The sequence below is a fragment of the Ictidomys tridecemlineatus genome, chromosome 4, assembly GCF_052094955.1.
Source record: "Ictidomys tridecemlineatus isolate mIctTri1 chromosome 4, mIctTri1.hap1, whole genome shotgun sequence".
Taxonomy (NCBI): Eukaryota; Metazoa; Chordata; class Mammalia; order Rodentia; family Sciuridae; genus Ictidomys; species Ictidomys tridecemlineatus.
Genome location: NC_135480.1, coordinates 7,613,472 through 7,631,348, shown reverse-complemented (window position 1 = coordinate 7,631,348; position 17,877 = coordinate 7,613,472). Strand labels below are relative to the sequence as shown.

General features: G+C 52.2%; 4 protein-coding genes across 6 annotated transcripts; 1 reads left to right on the top strand and 3 right to left on the bottom strand.

The window, feature by feature from the left end:
• Positions 1–147: 147 nt before the first annotated feature.
• Positions 148–1,510, bottom strand: Znhit2 (zinc finger HIT-type containing 2). Its single transcript, XM_005333455.4, has one exon. It carries the CDS (start codon positions 1,348–1,350, stop codon positions 193–195), a length of 1,158 nt encoding a protein of 385 aa, XP_005333512.2. The 5' UTR covers positions 1,351–1,510; the 3' UTR covers positions 148–192.
• Positions 1,511–5,441: 3,931 nt separating this feature from the next.
• Fau (FAU ubiquitin like and ribosomal protein S30 fusion) lies at positions 5,442–6,949 on the bottom strand. Its single transcript, XM_005333454.4, has 5 exons — positions 6,791–6,949; positions 6,453–6,535; positions 6,212–6,356; positions 5,780–5,835; positions 5,442–5,613 (listed from the first exon to the last, which is right to left on the bottom strand). The coding sequence occupies exons 2-5, from the start codon at positions 6,525–6,527 to the stop codon at positions 5,488–5,490; spliced, it is 402 nt and encodes a 133-aa protein (XP_005333511.1). The 5' UTR covers positions 6,528–6,535; positions 6,791–6,949; the 3' UTR covers positions 5,442–5,487.
• A 39-nt stretch (positions 6,950–6,988) lies between these two features.
• Positions 6,989–10,270, top strand: Mrpl49 (mitochondrial ribosomal protein L49). The gene is made up of 4 exons (XM_005333453.5): positions 6,989–7,142; positions 7,776–7,926; positions 8,752–8,876; positions 8,991–10,270. Exons 1-4 carry the CDS (start codon positions 7,065–7,067, stop codon positions 9,135–9,137), a joined length of 501 nt encoding a protein of 166 aa, XP_005333510.1. The 5' UTR covers positions 6,989–7,064; the 3' UTR covers positions 9,138–10,270.
• On the bottom strand, positions 10,183–17,678 carry Syvn1 (synoviolin 1). Of its 3 annotated transcripts, none has more exons than XM_005333450.5 (16): positions 17,540–17,678; positions 16,234–16,382; positions 15,926–16,018; positions 15,685–15,837; positions 15,530–15,578; positions 15,018–15,121; positions 14,292–14,418; positions 14,099–14,198; positions 13,958–14,023; positions 13,746–13,862; positions 13,501–13,664; positions 13,107–13,235; positions 12,849–13,019; positions 12,576–12,762; positions 11,484–11,635; positions 10,183–11,411 (listed from the first exon to the last, which is right to left on the bottom strand). In XM_005333450.5, the coding sequence occupies exons 2-16, from the start codon at positions 16,363–16,365 to the stop codon at positions 11,305–11,307; spliced, it is 1,851 nt and encodes a 616-aa protein (XP_005333507.2). In that variant the 5' UTR covers positions 16,366–16,382; positions 17,540–17,678; the 3' UTR covers positions 10,183–11,304. The 3 variants fall into 3 exon arrangements, with proteins under 3 accessions (XP_005333507.2, XP_005333506.2, XP_005333508.2); XM_005333449.3 differs by lacking the exon at positions 17,540–17,678 and adding an exon at positions 17,236–17,394; XM_005333451.4 differs by lacking the exon at positions 17,540–17,678 and adding an exon at positions 17,236–17,394 and having other exon boundaries at positions 12,849–13,016.
• Between the last annotated feature and the right edge of the window lie 199 nt (positions 17,679–17,877).

The following is a 17,877-nucleotide window of genomic DNA, read 5'->3' as shown; positions in this document are numbered from 1 at the left end:
GGTGTTTTGCTCCCATTCTGGGACAAGTGTGTTTATACCCAGAGTTGGGTGAGCTCTGACTAGGAGGAAGCTGAGAGGCAGTTTGTGAACACAAGTCTGGGCTAGATAGGATAACAGCTGTCACTCAGAAATGGGCACTGTCCACAGTTGGGCAGACCAGGCACAGCTTTATTAATAACAAGGGTCCCCAGATCAGCCAGGGAGCTCCTCAATGAGAGTCTTCGGTGCAGGTGGCACAGGACCTCCCCAAAGGCGCTCTAGCTCCCCAGTGAGGGCTGCCACCTCCTCTGCTGCCACCGTGTGGGCTTGGTGGGCCCTGGTGCAGTCTAAAGCCAATGGTGTTAGGACAGCCTCATTTTCATTGGTCCAGGCCAGCAGAAATTGGCACTTCTTCCGGGCCCTGTAGAGGCGATCTCGCTCTTCTCTATCCACGGCCTGTTTCCTGGCCCTGCCCAGAGTCTGCACTAGATGCCCCAATGCAGCCAGCGTGTAGCCTTTCTGATTGGCGGGACCCTCACCCAGCAGGATGCGGGCGGCCTCTTGCATAGCACCCCGTGTACCCAGGGGCCCTGGTGGGTGCTCGCTGGTTTCTAGCACGCTGGCTGCAGCCAGCAGGGCTTCCTCCGCAGAAGCAAAGACTTGCTGGGCGCCCAGGGCTCCAGAAACGCCCAGCAGCGTGGCACAGAAGTCGGAGAGCAGCTCTTCGTCCCCGCCATGATAAAGGGCTAGAGTGTGCGCATAGGCGAACAGCACGTTGGGGAGCTGGAAGCGCACGAGCGGCGAGGGTGGGCAGCGACTCAGGCTGGCCAGCGCAGGGATGTGGGTGGGCACTGAGGGCCTGCAGGCCCTGGGGGCGTCTCCAGGAACTGGCTCCGCAGGGGCGGGTTCTAGCTCCACAGGTTCACTGCTGGGGACACCATCTAACTCCTCCAGAAGCCGCGGCCCGGCCCCACAGTCCCACCACCACGGCCGCCACGGAGGCAGCAGCTTCCCGGCCTCGCCGCGGCTCAGCAACCGCTCGAAGGCCGCCTTCTCCGCGGGTGCCAACTCTTCCCAGAGTCTCGAAAGGCCGCCGGGTGCCGGGCCAGTGCTCAGGCCTGCCTCCTCGGGGTCGTCCTCTGTCTCGCGTTGCTGGCGCAGCCGGCGTAGAGCACATGCTAGGCGGCTAGGCGAGGCGCTGCGGCCGCGGAGCTCTCTCAGCACCTGGTCACGGTAGAAGTCTTCGGCGCAGGCACCATGCGCCCGATAGCAGCGCAGCGAACAGTAGGGCACATTACAGCGTGGACAGGTGTAGCGCGCTGGCTGGGCCTCCCCGCCTGGGCAGAAACCGCACAGCCCGGCCGGCTCCATGGCAACTAGAGCAGCTAGCTAACAGCGAACGCGAGCACCCTAGCGCAGCCACTTCCGGCGCATCTTCAGTTACTTCCGCCTCTTTGCCTGGCCAAGGGAGCTTTCGGTTCGGCAAAGCTCGGAGGCTTCTCGGCAATTTCCGCCCACCATCATAAGCCAAGCCTCTCCCTTCTCTCAAGTAGCACTTTGGGCAGGCGCAGAAACCTAACGCAACTTACGAGCCCCGCCCACTACGGCGATGACGCACAAGATCTGAAAAATGCGCAGGCGAACACTACGCTGGTCCTCGCTCGCCCCCTAGTGGTTGACCAAACCCTGCCCCATCCCCGCCCCACAAGTTTCCTAAAAGTGGAAAACAACTTTTCTATAAGAGCTGGGGGCATGGGCTGGAGTTGTGGCTCAGTGGTAGAGCGCTTGCCTAGCCTGTGTGAGGCACTGGGTACGATTCTCAGCACCACAATAAAATAAATAAAGGTCCATTGACAACTAAAAATAAAAAAATAAAAAATACAAAGCTGGGGGCAGAAATCATCTATACTAAGCACCTACTTTGGGCCACTAATCGTGCCAGTTCTATGGGAGATAAGATTCCTCTCTATACTGGAGGAACACACATTTTGCTAGAGGACATAGACAATTTAAGGGGCAGTTAGAGTGGAAGAAAGGCCTAGACCTGGGTGTTGGGGGCATTGCTTTAAAAGAAGGCAATGTTTAACAAATATCTGAGCTTCTGTTCAATTCCCAACCTAAACCTGCCTCTTCCTTCATTAAATACTTTGATTAAATATCCAATAGTAGTCAGGCACTGTGAGGCCTGTAATCCCAACTACTTGAGAGGCTGAGGCAGGATGATAGCAAGTTAGGGACCAGCCTGGACAATTTAGCAGGACCCAAAATAAACAATAAGGGCTGGGGATGTAGTTCACTATGTATATTATGTTTATATACACAAACACATACTCACAATATTTATATACACATAAAATCTTTTTTTTTCTTTTTTTTTAATATTTATTTTTTTTTTAGTTCTCAGCGGACACAAACATCTTTGTTGGTATGTGGTGCTGAGGATCGAACCCGGGCCACACACATGCCAGGCGAGCGCGCTACCACTGAGCCACATCCCCAGCCCCTATATACACATAAAATCTTCATTCACCTAATTCTGTTAAATGCAGACTCCATATTGAGGACCAAGAACACAATGAGGATCAAGGAGATGATATTCCTGTCCTAAAGTTATCTTCTGGTGTAAAAGAGATGATGAACCACAAACACCAATGAGGTGTTTTTGTTTGTTTTTGTTTTACATACTGAGGAATGAACCCAGGGGCACTTAACCACTGAATTGCATCCCCAGCACCCCGCTCCTGCACCACACACATTTTTAAATTTTGAGAACAGAGTCTCAAGTTGCTGAGGCTGGCCACAAACTTGTCATTCTCCTGCCTTAACCTTTTCAGTTGCTGGGATTACAGATATGTACCACCACATCTGTCTGAAAGATGAGGTCTTGATCTATGGTACCTATGAAATGTATCCTGGTTCTTTGGTCACTCTCACATTCATTCCCACATCCTGTCACTTCTGCCTCTGAAATATCTTACATCTATCTTGATATGTATCATTTATCTCCCTACAAAGACTTGGAGACTTGGATGGACCACCACTGATGGTCTAAGCTACCTGCCTCCTCATCAGATGACAGTGCCTTAACTGTTTTCCTAACTTCCTCCAGAAAAAAAAGCCTGAGAAATAGATTATAGGGCTGGGGATATAGCTCAGTGGTAGAGCATTTGCCTTGACTAGTCAAGGCTTGGTTTGATTTCCAGCACTGAAAAGTGAAAAACCCACAAGAATTTAGATCACAAATCAGATTACATCAGTCCCTTGCTTAAATCCTCTTCATGACTCTCTGTTGCTTTTAGACTCAACCCCAGCTATGGTGTGAATCAAAACTCATGTTGAGACAGGCACTGTGGGCCACAACCATAATCCCAGCGGTTTGGGAGACTGAGGCTGGAGGATTGTGAGTTCAAAGTTAGCTTCATCAATTTAGCAAGGCCCTAAGCAATTTAGCAAGACCCTGTCTCTAAATAAGATATAAAAAACAGCTGGGGATGTGACTCTGCGGTTAACTGCACCTGGATTTACTCCCTTGTACCAAAGCAAACAAAACCAAAACCAAAAAACTCCACAAAAAAACAAAAACAAACATGTTTAAATGTAATCCTTTTTGTGAGGCATTAAGAGGCAAAACCTTTTAGAAGTGGTTAAGTCCAAGGTTCTACCTTAATGGATTGATCCATTCATGGATTAATGCAGTATGGATAAAATAAAGGAGTTCTTTCCCATGGCTAACAAGGTCCTGCAGAATCTGCTGCACTCACTAGACATCACTTCTGCTTCTGCCCTTGGAAGCCTCTTGGCTGGAACTCTCCCCAGCTTAACACTTGGTTATTTCAGGACTCACATCCTCTCCTCAGTGGTCTTCCTTAGGGATGCTCCTAAGTACGTCTGTCCACAACTTCCCCCACACCACACCCACATTGCAGTAGTCTTTCTATGAGGCTATTAACACTTGTAATGAGTTTCCTCATATTTCCCCCACACAAAAAATTTCAACTGTGGGCTAGGGACATATGTCATTCAAGGGCAAAGACTTGAGAACTTGGATTCAATCCTCTACCAACCATAAAAAAAACCTGATAAATAGAAAGTCAGGGGCTGGGATTGTGGCTCAGTGGTAGAGCACTCTCCTAGCATGGGCAGGACCCTCAGCACCACATAAAAATAAAGGCATTATGTTGTATCCATCCACACCTAAAAAAATAATAAATATTTTTAAAAAGTTAGGGACTATGTTTTTTTTTTCCCCCCCAGTGCTGGGGATCAAACCCAGGGCTTTGAGGATATTATCCCAAACTCCCTACCACTGACCTACATTCCCAGTTTTTTTTTTTTTTTAAATCACCATACACAATATATTTTTTTAATTGACAGAGAGAATTTTAATACTTATTTTTTAGTTTTCAGCGGACATAACATCTTTGTATGTGGTGCTGAGGATCGAACCCGGGCCACAAGCATGTCAGGTGAGCGCACTACCACTTGAACCATATCCCCAGCCCCTTGGCTGTTCTTTACACAGCCTATATACCTACAATAAGCCAGGGGCTATGTAAGCATTTTATATCCTTTCACCTTCACAGCAACTCTCAGATGATGCAGAGACATTAGATAAGTAGTTCAAGGGCTGGGGCTGTAGTTCAGTGGTAGAACAGTTGCCTAGCATGTATGAGGTACTGGGTTCGATCCTCAGGACCACATAAATAGTAAACATAAAAGAATGCTGTCTATCTACAACTCTAAAAAAAAATAAGTAGTTCAAGATCTGTCAAACAGTAAGTAGAAGAGGGAAAAAGAAAAAACCCAAAACTCCCAAGTTCAGCAGTCTAAACCCAAGGGCTTTCCCCCATGGTATATTATATTAAGAACCAGCAGGTTCAAAAACAGATGAGTGGGTTTCAGATATGCTGGAAGCCTTAGTTGCTAGAAGAGATTCTTAAATCACCTCTAAAAGAACTGTTTGGGAATATTTTATCCAATCATAGCATAATTAAATCAGCAAAGCCAATCAAACAATTAGAAGTAAACAAGGTCACCCATCACCATGGTGCCAATGTAATCAAGCAATACTTTGCTGATTTCCAGTACTGAGGCACAGCAGGTTTCTTGTGTCCTGGACTTTAGTAAGGCCACAGCTCAAGGAAGGACTAGATTGGCATTTCCTGACTTTATCTTCTACCCAAACCCCTTCCATACTGCCCTTTGCTGCCTCCATAAAAAACACTTCATCATGATTCCTGCTACCTTTTCTAGCTAGAAGATATAAATTATTCAGAATGGGTAATTTCCCAACTCTTTATCTTAAGGGCGGTCATCTGTGTCTCTCCTGTAGTTTACCATTTCTTCCTTCCAGATTATGGGCTTCTGCCCTTACTGCCTCCAGCCTGTGGAGGACAAATGACCACCCCTGAAAACCACACCTTTTCCTAACATCCTGCAAATTAAAATGAAACAATGAGCAGTCTGGACGAAGTGGCTTTATTAGAGAAAACAAAGATTACATAGGACTTAGGAGTTGGCATTGGGGCCTTTCTTCTTGCCAAAGGTGGGCACAACATTGACAAAGCGCCGGTTGTACTGCATCCGCCTCTTGGCACGGCCTGTCTTCTTCTTCTTCTTCTCCTGTTTGGCCACCTGGGAAAAAGAAGGGCTGATCAGAACCTGGCTGACCTCTTACAAGCCTGGCACTCTTCCCTCAGGCTCTTCTCCAGGAAGGGACAAGACAAACAGAAACATCAAGGGTCTTGGATTAGCTGTGGCAGTAAGACAAAGTCCAAACACCACAAATTTTCTCACTCACCTTGGGAGTTTGACCTCTTACTTTTCCAGCACGGGCCAGAGAACCATGGACTTTACCTGTGGTGAGAAGGGAGAACAGCAGCAGATTGAGACAAGTTTGGCCTTAACTGGAGTGAAACAAAGTCAGAGTTTTGACCTGTAATAACATTTTCTGGCTCTGGACTTTCAATAAGACTTGAAGAGCATCTTGGGGCTCTGGTCTGACACCTTAATTTTAGTGGGGAAACTGAAGCCAGACAGAGGTCTGCCAGAAGAACTGCTGTCTGGCTCCTTCTCTCACACACCTCTTGGAGTTCATTTAGAGGTGAAGGGGAAAAATTTAGCTGGACTGAAGATCGTGGAAAACAATTCAGGGTCTTACCGAGCTGCCAGGACTATGTACCTCACACTCACTCATTTAAGGCAGTTCAAAAAGCCCTCCTCCCCCACTTACCTCCAAGCATGCGGCCGGCTACTTCCAAAGTGGTCAAGGCCTCCACTCCACACTGGCCCAGAGTAGCCTCATCCTCCAGCGGCGCGCCTGCCAGAAGCACGACTTGGTCTTCCGGGGCGATGCCCTCCAGTGAGGCTACATGAGCCTGCAGGAGAAGCGAGATTCGTGTGCATTCCCGCGGGTACGAGGACCAAGAGAACCAGAGGACGGGTAGAGTGCAAGCAGCTCCACGCAGACTTACCTTGATCTGGGCGACCGTCTCCTGGCCGGTTACTTCGAGGGTGTGTAGCTCTTGGGCGCGGACAAAGAGCTGCATGTCGGCGACTGAAATGAAAGGCTCGTGTGAGAAGAGGAAAAGCGTCCCAGGAACAAGGGAGTCAGGGAATAGGAAACGGAGCAGGACGAACGCGTCGGGACTGAGAAAGGCGCGGCGTGTCAACGTGGGGGAGACCGGGCCTGCGAAGAAGCTCAGGCAGGGACTCGAGCCCGGGCCGCCATAGAGAAGCCCCTGCCCCTTGATTTCCCGGTGCCTTCAGACCCCGCGGCCGGCCTGCTACCAAGCCCTCGCCTAAGTCTTACCTGAGCCGCGGCCCGAGGTGCCGCTACCGTGAAGATGGAGTCGAGAAAGAGGAAGAAGCGAGGGCGCGCACGTCCTCACCGCCTGCTTCGTGCCACGTCACTACTGAGCGACCGCGCGGTCCTCTAATATTTGTACCGCTCATCACCATTCTAGCTCCGCCCCTTTACGCTACGCTCAGGCGTCCTTTCTTCGTGGGCTGTGCGCGCAGGTGGGTGGAGGGGGCGGGACCAGGCCGGTTGCGCGCGCAGAGTGCTAGTAAAGGGGCTGGTCAAGATGGCGGCGGCCGTGTTCCGGGCGTCGCTGCGGGGCTGGACCACTGGGGTCCTGCGGGGCTTCGGGCTGCGGCACCAGGTGAGAGCGCCGAGCTTGGAACTGAGGGAAGAGGGTTGAGTGCGCGGCTCACTGTTGTTCATTGTAACTCTGCAATCCGCATCCCTACATGGGTTCTTAGTTTTCCTACCCAATCGGTGGCACTTGTCTCGAAGGTAAATACAAGATTGAGGGGGAAAGCGGTAGATCCCGGAGGGCGCGTGAGGAATATGGGGTTGAGATGTGGATAAAAGAGCGCGGGGTAGTCGCGACTGGGGGTTACTGCCCACGACACTCGCTGCCTGGGTCCTGAGTGTGAGCAGGGAATTGCCATTAGTTAAAGTACCTAATCTAGAACTAGACTGTTTTAACAGAATGTGCAGAGACAACTTTTAAATACTGAAAAATGCCATAGTGGTCAATCTTACTGCTAATTGGCTTTTCAGAATTACACAGTGTCATTTGAGTCCTGAGAGAAGCATGCTGTTCAGAGTGCCTGAGTTTCTTTGCCCAGTCCCACCTACACCCTGCACACCGGGAAACTGAAGCTTGGTGCTTTCCGCCTCACACCTTTTATTTATGCTCTTCTCTCTGCTTGAAATGTTTCCGTTATTGTACTTAATAAAGTTCTCTGTTGTTGGGTAAGCCATGGAGAGATTGTTTGTTTTGCCTCAGAGCCAGACCCAGGGGCCACCTGATTACCCCAGCTTCGTGGAATCTGTGGATGAGTATCACTTCGTGGAGCGCCTGTTACCTCCAGCCAGCATCCCAAAGCCCCCAAAGCATGAACATTATCCCACCCCTAGTGGCTGGCAGCCTCCCAGAGGTGAGGTGGTTTGAAGGCTGATGGGGAGCATCTCCCTCCCCAGTGGCTTCAGGACTCATGTAGAAATCCTTTAGGATTAGCATTGGTTAGTGCCAAGTAAGGGCTCAGGAGTGGAGCTGTCCATTCACGGGTACCCTATCCATCCACACTGTTGGGATGGAGTCTTTCCACCTGGGGAAAAAAAATGAAGCATAGAAAGAAAACCAAGTGCTTGAACTGATATTCTCCCCGGGCAGACTATTTACCATAATTGAGAACACAGCTTGGGAGTCAGGCAGTTTAGGGTTTGAATTTCATACTGCTGTTCATTGCTGGTATGATCTTGAGTTAATCATTTCTCCCAACTTCAATTTCAGCAAAATAGAGGTAATTTTCTCAGCACATAAAACACTTAGTGGAAAGCCCAGCATATGGTAGGTGTTTGTAAGTCCTTTGTTCCAGAGATTGATTTTGGCCACCCTGACCCAGTGGAAAAGGGCACGGATTACCTGAGAGGGGACCCAAAGATCCAGGGAGGCATGACCCTGACTTCATTTATTTCTTGCCATTAGTTAAAGTACCTAATCTAGAACTAGACTGTTTTAACAGAATGGTGGGAATCCCAGCCCTGGTCCCTGCTCCATTCCAAACCACTTACATGATACCATGATACACAATTTGGTCCTGACTATAAACTGAAGGAAAGAGATGCCCTGACATGAAGTCTCTAGTTGGCTTGGTCCAATTGGTTGCAATAACCCTCTGCTGATTTTGTGAGGGGAAGGGCCTTGACTGTTGTTGGGTGAGGCCTAGAATGAATGGCTTATCAATATCCATTACTGACAGATCCCCCACCCAACCTGCCCTACTTTGTACGGCGCTCTCGAATGCACAACATCCCTGTCTACAAGGACATCACACATGGCAACCGCCAAATGACTGTGATCCGGAAAGTGGAGGGGGATATCTGGGTAAGTGTGTAGGGAAGGGGTGGTAGCAGGGTGTGGTTCTGTACTTTTGGGGGCTAAAGGGACAGTAGTCTGAGATGGACTATTGATCAGACCCAATTTATCATCTTTTCCCAGGCCCTACAGAAGGATGTGGAAGATTTTCTGAGCCCACTGCTGGGGAAGACACCTATCACCCAGGTTAATGAGGTGACTGGTACCCTTCGAGTCAAGGGCTACTTTGATGAGCAGCTTAAAGCCTGGCTCCTTGAGAAGGGCTTCTGAAGCCTCCTGAGCAACCTGCATGGCATAGTCCCCCACAGACTGGAGTTCAGGGGACCTTGGGAGTTGAAGTGTATTGAAACCCCTGGGACAGGATACAAAAATCAGGGTTAAGGGCTTGGACAGGGCAGAGTATAAGGGCTAAAAGGCTGTGGGGCCAGGCCTTTCTTACATAAAGAGGGAAATGGGTCCCTATGCACCGGTGTCCATTAGGGGAAAGCTCTCAAGCATGAGAGACCCACCTTGAACCACCAAGCTAGGAAAGGACATTATCTGCTGTCCTTCCCCTCACTGTGGCCTGTTACTTGGGGCTGGAAATGACAGCACAACCCCCTTTGAGGGAGGGTTCACAGGGCAGAGCCTTTGGGCACATCCTTCCTCAGCCCTCTGGGAGCTCACTGCCAGGAGCATTCCTGAACCTTTGCTGTAGATCAGACCTGGCTTGGTCCTGAAGGGTTTGTAAAACACTGTTGACTTCAGCACAGGGTCCTGAGAAAAGCCTTAAGTTCAAGTGCATTGCTGGGCACCAGAGCATAGGTAGCCATGTAGCCCAGGGAGAGGTGGGAATCCCAGCCCTGGTCCCTGCTCCATTCCAAACCACTTAGACTTAACTGGGTTTCCAGTTCTAAGAAGTCAAGTGATTAGCTTTGGCTGGCCTGGCCAGGCCATAAGATGGTACTTAGCAGCTCCTTGCAGTCTGGCCCAAGCCCATCCTCCCAGCCTGTTGACCTGTAGGCAGGAAGTTGCAGACCTTTCACTCCTGTGAGTGGTCCACCCATAGTCAACTAGCCCTACCCTGGAGTTACCCAGGTCAAAGACCTGAGGTTTCTCCCCTTCCCTCAAACTGGTTAAGACCGTGTTTGGATCCTGGCTCTTGGTCTCTGACCCAAGGTAGGGTGCCCATTTCTCTCTGGGGCTCAGTTTCTCCATATGCAAATGGGTATGTCTTTGTCAAGTGTCTCCTTCTGGAAATTACAGAGCATTATCAAGTCCATAGTCTTGGTAAGAAAAAGGAGCCCAACCCTGATCCTGACATAAGCCCCACCAGTCATTAATGCAAGTTTTTATTTGGCCGTATATACAATTTAAGCTATTAAAATTTTTACAATATTTACAAATTAAATAATCATCTGAAACTGTCTCCAGCAACTCTTGTAACACAAAACCAAGGGGAAGAAAGACAGGGACAGGCAGGCCTTGGCTCCTGTGGTCCCTGCCTGGCCCAGAGCCTGTTCTAAAGTGGAGAGGAGGAGCTGCACTTCTGGCTCCTCTTTCCTGGGGATGGGCATTCAAATTCAAAAGATAAAATTTAAGCCAAAAGCCACCAGGTAAGGTAGTAGTTCCAATCCTTCTGAACTTAAGAATCTTAAGTTCTGCAAGGTGAGAAGTGGCCTTCCTTGGATTCTGGGTTGCAGTGGTTAAGGAGCAGCACACTAGCCCTCAGCCCGGCTGTGGCTGGGCAGTGGCTACAGGGTGAGACTGAGGCAGCCTCACCTAAGAGAAGCTGCAAGGGAAAGGGCCTGGGGGAGGGGCAGGGTCCCTCAGTGCTGCCCGCCTGCCCCCCACCCCCAGGCACTCCTTTCCCTGAGTTGTGTGGTTGCCAGTAAGACGTGGAAATGCCACAGGGCACAGGGGGCATAGCCACCACTACAAAGGGGCTTCTGGGGGAGATCAGGATAAGAAAAGGAAATTTGTACCAGTCTTAGCAGGAGGGCCAGGGCAAGTTCCTGGCCTGCCTCCAGCCTCTCTGGGGTCCACACTTGGGTATGGGAACTAATACTGTTCGGCACTGCAGTGTGACCCCGCATACAAGTAGGGCTTGGAGGGGCTGCCCCTTCTCCCAGAAATGGATGGGAAAGAAGGGGGTTCTCAGAGGCTGAACCTTTTGCCTTCACAGCTCCAGCTATGCCCCAGCAAAACACAGGGCTGAAGAGGTGGCAAGGAATGCTGAAGTTGACCCAGCATCCCCATGCCTGCCTGGGCCTCAGGGCTGGAGTCTTGGACTGGGAACTCAGCCTCTTTCCACTTGGCCTCAGGGATGCCTCCTCCTCTTTCTCAGAGCTGGGGTTACTACTCCCTGGTGCAGAGAGGGAGCTGGCACTTGGTGGCAGGACTTGTTCCAGCGAGGGCTGCTCAAGAGAGCGGGGACAGGGTGAGGACAGGGGCAGTGTCAGTGGGCAACAGGGGACTCCAACTTTTGTAGGCGGCGACGGCGGAGCTCTGCAGCATCAGGCTCTCCATCTTCAGGCAGCTCCTCAGCACCCACTGACTCAGGAGCTGAGGATAGAGAAGTCAGAAGTGGAACCCGGAGAAGCCCCAGCCATATCCCTAAAGGCTGATGAAACCTACCTGGAGGCTTTTCAGTTTCAGGGGCTGGTGGGGAGGCTCCTGGAGATGGGGTGGTAGCCTCAGAGCTGGGGATGCTGGTAGAGGAGGCAGCAGCAACCACTGGAGAGGCAGTCTCTTCAGCAGGGTTGACAGAAGGGGCAGGCCGGGGGGGCCTAGGGACAGGGGACAGAAAGTAGATCCAGCTTGGTAACCTAGCTTAGGCAGATTGTTCTGTTCTTGTCAAGCCTTACAGGACAGTCTAGGACAATGTGCCCCTGTGACTATCAGGCACAAAGGAACACACTTGGAATGGATGCTCCTGTGGAGTGACTCAAAGGCCACAAAGTGTTCTCAAAACACTTGGAGGTGGACTGCTGACCCACCTCTCGTTTTCCCCTGCAGTCTCTGCTCAGGGGCATCAGGGCTTCACAGGGCATTTGCTGAATAATCACAAAGTGCTAAAGTCTTAACTCAGGCTTCCCTCCAAGCCTGTGTTGTCACTGTTAAGTGCAAGGCACTTGGTACATGTCACCTCTGTAAACAGGAACTCCACTATTCTCATGAGGTGAAGGAGATCACAAAGCAAGTGAACAATGGGACTAGCACTTGAATTCAGATCAGGCTGGCTCCAAGTGACTTAATTTTTCCTTTTTTTGTGGTGCTGGGGATGGAACCCAGGACTTGGTACATACCAGGCAAGTGCTCTACCAATCCGCCATGTACCCAGCACTCTCCCCCAAGTAACTTTGCATTAACTGTTTCTTCAATTCAGGGGCAATTCTTAGTGTCAGTAAGATATTAGGTGATGAGTAAAGCTAGGAATAATTTGAGTTTAGAAAAATATAAAAGAGTAAGATTCAAGGTCAGCTCACTAATAAACATCACTCTTTCTTAGCTCCAGATGTGCCTCTGGAGTGGGAGGATAAAGGCACGGGAAGTAACGCCCAGAGACCCTGAGAATGTCTGGAGATAGGTGACCTGAGTAAGTAGGCATTATGGAGTATCAAGGGAGTCATGCCAAGAACAACGGTGAGGGACCTTTTCTTGGCAACTACATAGCTCCCCACTTCCTTGCAAACACTCTGTGGTCCCCATATCCCCATGTAGACATACCCCAAAGAGGCCAGCACAGTGAGATACTGGTTGATTTGCAGCATGGCGGCGTCGAGCAGAGTGTGGATGTTGCGCAGGCTCTGCAGCCGGGCCTCCAGGTGCTGCCGCTCATGGCCCTCCAGAGCTCGCAGTTCCTCTGGGGTCAGCCCAGCAAAGCCCGCAGGGGGCACAGGCATGGGGGGGAAGGCTGGAAGAGGTGGAGGCTCAGTTTGCTACCTGGGCCTGATACCCCCCTACACCTTCTAGAACATCCCAGAGGGTGGCCCAACTTACCAAAGGGTGGCGGCAGGGGCATACCCATCCAGGGAGGAGGGAAGGGGAAGCCTGGGGCAGGGCTAGCTTCTGGGGCAGAGCCAGGTGCTGGGGCAGAGCCAGGTGCTGGGGCAGGGGCACCCGTGCTAGCAGCTGTAGTTGTAGCTGCTCCACTGGGCCGAGAAAGGGCTGCTGAAGTACAGAATGAGAAATCAGGGCTGTGGGGTCTCTGGATCCATTCCTGCCACCCTGCAGCTGCTGCAGTACCCAAAGGCTCACCTGCACTGGTGGATGGAGGGGCTGCAGCCTCTCCGGAGCTTGGGGGAGGTGGGACAGGTGGGAAGGGACCCATGGGGGGCCACAGCGGGAACATGCCTGGAGGAAAAGGAGGCAGGAGGCCCTGGGGGACTGCAGAGAGAAGACAGGATGGTAAGAAGACCACTGAACTGATATTGACCCCACTCCCAAACAGGGAGCTTGGCTACTGGGAGCTGTGTCTTCTGCTCCCAGAGGCCTGAGCTCAGCACTGGTTACAGTGATTGCAATCATTTATTTCTCATCTTCTCAACCTCTCTGGACCAGACTTGGAGGGCAGAGACTTGGATTCCCCAGCATCTCCCATTCCCAACTCTGGGAAAGTACCCAACATATGGCCAAATGAAGGGATACTTACAGTTAGGGGGCTGAGGCAGGAGTGGTGGGGGATGAGGGGCAGGGGGTGGCCCCTGATCCGCAGGCTCAGGAGGTGGTGGTGACTGGGCTGGCAGAGATGCTCTTAGGACATCCATTCGGCAGGTAGGGCAGGTCTGCTGTCGCTGGAACCAGGAGCGCAGGCAGCTAGGGATCAAGACCAAGTAGTGGTCAGCAGGTCTCCAGGGGCTTGTGATCTGATGTACAGGTTCCCAGGACCCCTCCCACCTGGTGTGGAAGATGTGGTTGCAGGGCAGCCTCTTGGCACCAGTCACCATTTCTTCTCGGCAGATGATACAGACATTGTCCATTGCCTGAAGTTCCTCAGGAGTGGCATCTGGATACCTGGTTAGGATGGCAGAGCATGTGTCAGAACCAGAGCTGAAAGCAAGGTGACCTGGGACAGTGTTTGGGAGAGAACCTGGGACAAGCCCACTTACAGTGTGTTCATGTTGCGGATGGCTCGGCGGGACATGATGGCGTCTGTCACAGCTTTCTTGAACTGCCTGAAACAATAGTCAGTAAATGCAGGGAGGGGGAGGGATCAGGTTAGGAGACTAAAGGGACAGGGCTGGGCTCACCTCATGGCCAGGTACATGGGTCGGATGGCAAAGAGCGGGAAGGTGTGCACCTTGATCATGATAGTCATGAAGGCCATGTACAGCAGAACCTTGATAAAGCCTGGGGGTAAGGATGCAGAGACCTGGTCAAAGGGTCTGGCAGGTAAAATAGGAGATGCTGGTCTGGGTCAGGAGAGGTCCAGGCTGCCCTCACCTGTGAACAGCTCTGTGTAGAGCATGTACACAGCTTTGTTGTCCCAGGGGTTCTCGCTCTGGAGGTCCACGGAGTGTAGCACATACTTGATGAAGATGGTGAGCACCATTGTCATCAGGATGGCATACTGGAGGGAGAGGGGCACGAGGGGATTGTAAACACCAGCTCCCCTTGATCCAGCCATGCTCTGCAGTGCCGGGGCCCCAGCACAGCAGGGTGCCGTGTTACCAGCACAGGATCTGAACACAGCTGGTCTTCCCAGCTCCCCAACTCACTATGACTTCAGGCAGTTCAGTTCACTCAACCTCAACTTGCTCATCTGTAAAATGCAGAATTAACTATTTATTTATAGCAGCGTTGTCTTGCTGATTAAGAAATGCAGGTCAGGGGCTCAGCACAAGACTGGTATACAGTGGACACTTGGCAAAGGCTGACACGCCTCCCCAGTGGCCCATCCAGCTAATTCTCTCCTGTCCATCCACCTATGCAGAGCCAACTCTAGCATCAGCCTCCAGGAAAACTTCCCTGAGCCCAGGTCAGGCCTTGTCTGCAACCTCTTTTGTGCCCTCCTGCCATCAACTAGGAGTGTATGAAGGGTACCATGACTGACTGATCACTGTTCACTGGTGGCCACACAACAGGTGCTCAGTAAGGGTCTGTTGGGTTACTCAGTAACATGCAATGCCACCTTGGACTTGTCTCCCCAAACTCCCAAGCCAGTTTTACCTCAAAGCCAAACACCAGCTGCACAGAGGCCCCACGGGTCAGGATGCTGTGATAAGCGTGGCTGACGAAGAGGAAGTCCAGGATACCCAGGAGGAACATAAGGGCTGTGGGGACCCCCAAATGGGGTAGGGTAGGATTAGCCCAGGGCCTGATAGCAACTTCTGCTCTAGGACAACCCCACCTTCAAGCCCACCATGTCCCAGCCATCTAGTCAGGTGGACACACTCCACTGATCTCAGCCCTCTGGGAACTCAAGTTTTGCCATGGCAGTGGGTTGTTGGGGCAGCCTCCAGGTGAGGAGGCACAAAGATAAGGCCCAGCAGTTAAGAAGCCCTGGGGTGGAACAGGGCACAGACGATGCAAATTAACTTCCTAAATTATCTTTCCTGTACAGCTGCAGGCTGAGGGGTGGCTTGTGCTCTGGGGTACAGGTCCATGGCTAGTGACTTTTCACCTTCCATTCCTCTATGGTTCCTGTCCTCCCTCCCTTCCCTTCCACAGATCTCACTCACAGACAATTCGGCAGTGAAAGAGCCAGGAGATATTGGGGCTGCGTTCCATCTAAAGCAGAGCAGAGTGGACCCATCAGGAAGGCTGGAGTCCTCCCATATGCCCAATCCAGCCCTCACTGCTCCATAAGCCTGCCCACTGGCCACTCCCAACTCACAAAGTCCACACGGTCCTCGGCCAGCCAGTGGAAACATTTGAGAAAGAGGAGGAGGGTGAAGAGCGCAACAAAGCGAGGGCTGAAGTCATCCCGAAAAACGGTGAAGGCCAGACAAGTCTCAGTAACAGCATACCAGGAACGCTCCAGAAGGTGCTAGGGGTTGGGCAGGGAATGATGTGGAATCCAGACATTCTGCTTGCCCAACACCCTGCCCCTCATCTTTGAACCACCAACATCTTACCTCCATCTCTGCTGCCCTCAGCTGCCCAAAGAACACCTTGCCCATCACCTTGCCCAAAAGGAAGACAAGGACGAAGGCCTGGATGTACAGGACCTAGGAGTGGGGAAAGGCTATGGTTTGGGGTCACTTTCTGCTTTTCTCTGCCTGGAGCTCATCATTCAGGAACCTCCCCAAGTCTTCACCAGTTTATTTAAACTTAGGCAACTAGTGGCTACTTCTCCCCTACTGACCTGTAGCCCCGCCTCTGCCCTAGGCAGACTCCTCCTTCCCTCCCAGGGAGTTCTGCCCTCCCTGAGCCCTGAACTCACTGCCATGCTGGGGCTGGACTTGGTCAAGTACACCACAGTGGGGTAGAACTGGTGTTTGAGGTAGTAGGCATGAGCCACCACGGCCCCGGTCAGCGCCAGGCTGGCCGCCATCATCACTGCGGTGCGGAACATTGCCCTGGCCCGCAGACCTGCATGGGGAAAGGAAAGACAATAACGTGTATTGCCCATCCTATGCAAATCTAGCATATGCCTGGCACAACGTCAACGGGAGAAAGAGGGTAAAATCTCACTTCACTCTCACAACCATCAGATCAAGAAAAGCATATGTTTCCCGTTTCCCCATTTCACAAATAAGAAACTGAGCCTCAAAGGGGTTAAGCGATCACACTGATATGAAACCTGGGTCAGTCTAGTTTCAGATCTAGGGCTCTTTCCACGCTGCCTGCCAAGCCGCCGCCTCCTCTGGGGAGGCAATGAGGAAAAGAATCATTGTTGGAGGGCCAGTGGGGGGTGGGTGGGGGACTGCCACCTCTGACCCTAGGGTGAAGGTGCTGGGGCTTGTGGCAAAAGCAAAAATCTGCTCCAGGGGCGGGAACGCTCGGCCTGGACTGGGCGAAGCAAAGCCGCAGAGGGGCACAGCCCGGGGAGGCAGCAGTGCGGGTGACAGCTGTGCCAGGGTGGTCAGTGCGGACGCGCGCCCCGCGGGAGCCGGCGGGGTACGTCAGCCTGGAACCCTGGCGCCCCCCAACCCCCGAGCTGTATCAACTCGGGGCACTAAGAAACGGCCGACCAGCAGGGTGCAGTGCGGGACAGAGGGACTCGGGTCAGCTTCGCAGCCGCGCACCTGTGAGCGCCAGGAGTTGTGAGCGTCGCAGGCGGGGCCCAGTTTCCGTGGCCGCGCCGGCGACTGAGGTCTACGGCCAGCTGACAGGCCGAAAGCAGGCGGCGGGACTGAGGGGGCGAGCTGATCCCGGTGACCTTAACAGGAAGGTCTTGGTCCCGACCCCAACCACATCCCGGGGCCCACTTCACTTCACTCACCAGGAGCCCAGCGCCGCGAGCCCGCTCAATCTCCGCGACTGCGGCAGCCGCTCGGGTTAACAACACTCCCCACCCCCTGCGAACCGGAACTTCGGGGGTACGACACCTCACTTCCGGCGGCGCGGGGCGCGGCGTGGACCGTACCAAGTGTGCCCTTCGTTTGCTCCCACCGCGCGCCTTGGGTGGTGCTGGGAGCAGAGATTTTCTGCCGTTTCGGGGATTTGTGCCTACCGAATAGGGCTAAGCAAGGGGTGAGAGAGGTGGCCAGAGCGGAAGAGGGTAACGGAAGAGGTTGTCCCCCTACCTACTAGTCACAGATGGTACGGTCTCTACCGCTGGGTGGACTCAACGCAGTCCGGAGTCGGGCTCTCAGAGCCACTGGAAGGTGGAGCATTTTGCAGGCCGTGCCACTTGGAGGGGGTAGTGAACAAGGGACAGGCTATACAGTAGGCCTAAGAGAAATAAAATGTCTTAGCGCCTCGTTCCAGGAATATCACAACAGTCTGACAAATAAGGTGCTTTCTGGGAAAACTGGCTGCAGAAAACAGAAATCCGTCCCCTCCACGATCACCCCTCGAGTTGTGTGGGAGTGAGTTGGGTCCCGTGGCTGCCACTGATTGGTTGCGAGAAAGTTACGCGGAC

What these genes read in the sequence shown, in the direction of transcription:
- Znhit2 (XM_005333455.4), bottom strand. Translation starts at nt 1,350, where the DNA reads ATGGAGCCGGCCGGGCTGTGCGGTTTCTGCCCAGGCGGGGAGGCCCAG.
- Fau (XM_005333454.4), bottom strand. Translation starts at nt 6,527, where the DNA reads ATGCAGCTCTTTGTCCGCGCCCAAGAGCTACACACCCTCGAAGTAACC. An exon ending in AGACGGTCGCCCAGATCAAG is followed by an intron (nt 6,357 to 6,452) that starts GTAAGTCTGCGT and finishes CTTCTCCTGCAG; the next exon opens with GCTCATGTAGCCTCACTGGA. An exon ending in AGCCGGCCGCATGCTTGGAG is followed by an intron (nt 5,836 to 6,211) that starts GTAAGTGGGGGA and finishes TTCTCACCACAG; the next exon opens with GTAAAGTCCATGGTTCTCTG.
- Mrpl49 (XM_005333453.5), top strand. Translation starts at nt 7,065, where the DNA reads ATGGCGGCGGCCGTGTTCCGGGCGTCGCTGCGGGGCTGGACCACTGGG. An exon ending in TGGCTGGCAGCCTCCCAGAG is followed by an intron (nt 7,927 to 8,751) that starts GTGAGGTGGTTT and finishes CATTACTGACAG; the next exon opens with ATCCCCCACCCAACCTGCCC. An exon ending in AAGTGGAGGGGGATATCTGG is followed by an intron (nt 8,877 to 8,990) that starts GTAAGTGTGTAG and finishes ATCTTTTCCCAG; the next exon opens with GCCCTACAGAAGGATGTGGA.
- Syvn1 (XM_005333450.5), bottom strand. Translation starts at nt 16,365, where the DNA reads ATGTTCCGCACCGCAGTGATGATGGCGGCCAGCCTGGCGCTGACCGGG. An exon ending in TGAGGGCAGCAGAGATGGAG is followed by an intron (nt 15,838 to 15,925) that starts GTAAGATGTTGG and finishes CCCAACCCCTAG; the next exon opens with CACCTTCTGGAGCGTTCCTG. An exon ending in AACCACATCTTCCACACCAG is followed by an intron (nt 13,665 to 13,745) that starts GTGGGAGGGGTC and finishes CTTGATCCCTAG; the next exon opens with CTGCCTGCGCTCCTGGTTCC.